The 1,876-nt window shown below is 26.6% G+C and overlaps 1 protein-coding gene across 1 annotated transcript in view; it reads left to right on the top strand.

Annotated features, from left to right (window-relative positions):
* Positions 1-1,876, top strand: part of LOC111676526 (rho GTPase-activating protein 92B) — a 7,729-nt gene that overhangs the window by 1,294 nt on the left and 4,559 nt on the right. Inside the window, exon 3 of the mRNA XM_023437486.2 lies at positions 656-813. Coding sequence (XP_023293254.2) covers positions 656-813 — 158 coding nt within the window. The remainder of the gene's footprint in view (positions 1-655; positions 814-1,876) is intronic.

Below are 1,876 nucleotides of genomic sequence, written 5' to 3'. Positions count from 1 at the left end.
TAGAACTGAACTAGAACTGAACTAGAACTGAACTAGAACTGAACTAGAACTGAACTAGAACTGAACTGAACTAGAACTGAACTAGAACTGAACTAGAACTGAACTAGACTAGAACTGAACTAGAACTGAACTAGAACTGAACTAGAACTGAACTAGAACTGAACTAGATCTGAGATAGAACTAAACTAGAAGTGAACTAGAACTGATCTAGAACTAGAACTGAGCTAGAACAAAACTACAACTGAATAAGAACTTATCGTTATAATTTCTATTAATCTGTCCCAGTGTGTTTTATAAAGATAATATGTATGTATTTAACTCATGTATAAACTATTTTATCAAAATATAAACAAATCATATGTATTAAATAACAAAAAAGAAATGAAGCAAAAACTGTTTGTTTAATCTGTCAACTAAATGTATCAATAAAGAAATTCTTGCTTTATAAAAAGAGCGACTATTAATAAAAATATTTAAAGATAATTATATGCAATTAAAAATAAAACGAAAGAAATCATAAATTAAAAGATAAGAACTTAAACAGAAATATATTTTACATATGTATTTCATTAAGGAATATTTTATTATAAAAGAATGAAATTATATAGAATACTTACCTCATAATTTCGTTTTAATGATGCATATTCCTGTAAAGTACGGGATACATTACGTTTTAAGGTTGAGATCTCTTGTATTTCATTGTCTAAAATTAATTTAAGACGCCGCACCACTTCGCATTCTGTTTCCAATTCACTGTCAACAATACACTCAGCAATTGACTTTTCAAGTTCGCCTATTATGATGGAAGAAAGAGTAAAATATTCAAAAATTGTGATTAAATAAGAAAAGAAGTAGCTGCTGCTAGTTAAAGTCATGATTTAAAATTCACAAGACATTCATGGTCTTTATGGGATGTGAAGTATGCATTAAAGTAAAAGTAATAACAGGAAATATTAAAATAAATAAATTGTTTATTAATCTGTCTTGTCTTCTTTTCATTTTTGCATTAAATCTACAAAACAAACCAAAAAAAAATTAACAAATAAATAAGTCTTATATAAAAATTAAATCATACTGCTTTTTTTCTCAATTTCATTTTTGATATTATGTGGCATATACAACAAGGTTGATGACTTGTTTATATCATTACTCACTCGTAGTAAATATGCAAGTGGTTACTGCTGGTTTGCTTGGCTATTAATTCCAAGCTTTTGAAGTTGATTTTTTCTACACATTTTCTAAAGTGTTTAACAAGACATTTTAATTTAGAAAATGTTCATGTAGTTTTATACATATTTATTTAGTTCCAAATGGATTTGTTAAGGGGATGAGCGAATGGTAGGGTGGTGGTGGTGTTGTTATTATTTTTTTTTTTTTTTGTAATTCATCTACTTTAAATGTGTGAATTTAATTTATAATGTGGGATTTTGTATTGCGTTTAATTATTTAGTTTAGCCTACATGTTTAGTTTTTTATGCAATTGAGAAAATGTATTTGCAAATTGAAATAAAAAAAAGAGGATTAAAATAAATTGACCATAAATTGAAACAACCGCAAAGATAGACAGACAATTTAACTTTAACTAAAATGACTGTTGATTATTATCTAATGCGGAAAATGTTAGCAAGATTATAAATATATTATTAAAAAATTTTAAATCATGATATTTGGCAGATTTTAACTAAAATTATTATATTTAAAAAATTTTAAAATATTTGGTGCCTTTTTTAATTTTTAGAACAGAACCAGATCAGAACTAGAACTAAAGCAGAACTAGAACTAGAGCAGAACTAGAACAGAACTAGAACAGAACTAGAACAGAACTAGAACAGAACTAGAACAGAACTAGAACAGAACTAGAACAGAACTAGAACAG

Source organism: Lucilia cuprina, chromosome 4 (genome assembly GCF_022045245.1).
Source record: "Lucilia cuprina isolate Lc7/37 chromosome 4, ASM2204524v1, whole genome shotgun sequence".
Classification (NCBI taxonomy): domain Eukaryota; kingdom Metazoa; phylum Arthropoda; class Insecta; order Diptera; family Calliphoridae; genus Lucilia; species Lucilia cuprina.
Note: the sequence above shows the minus strand (reverse complement) of the source record. Positions and strands in the feature narration are given on the sequence as shown.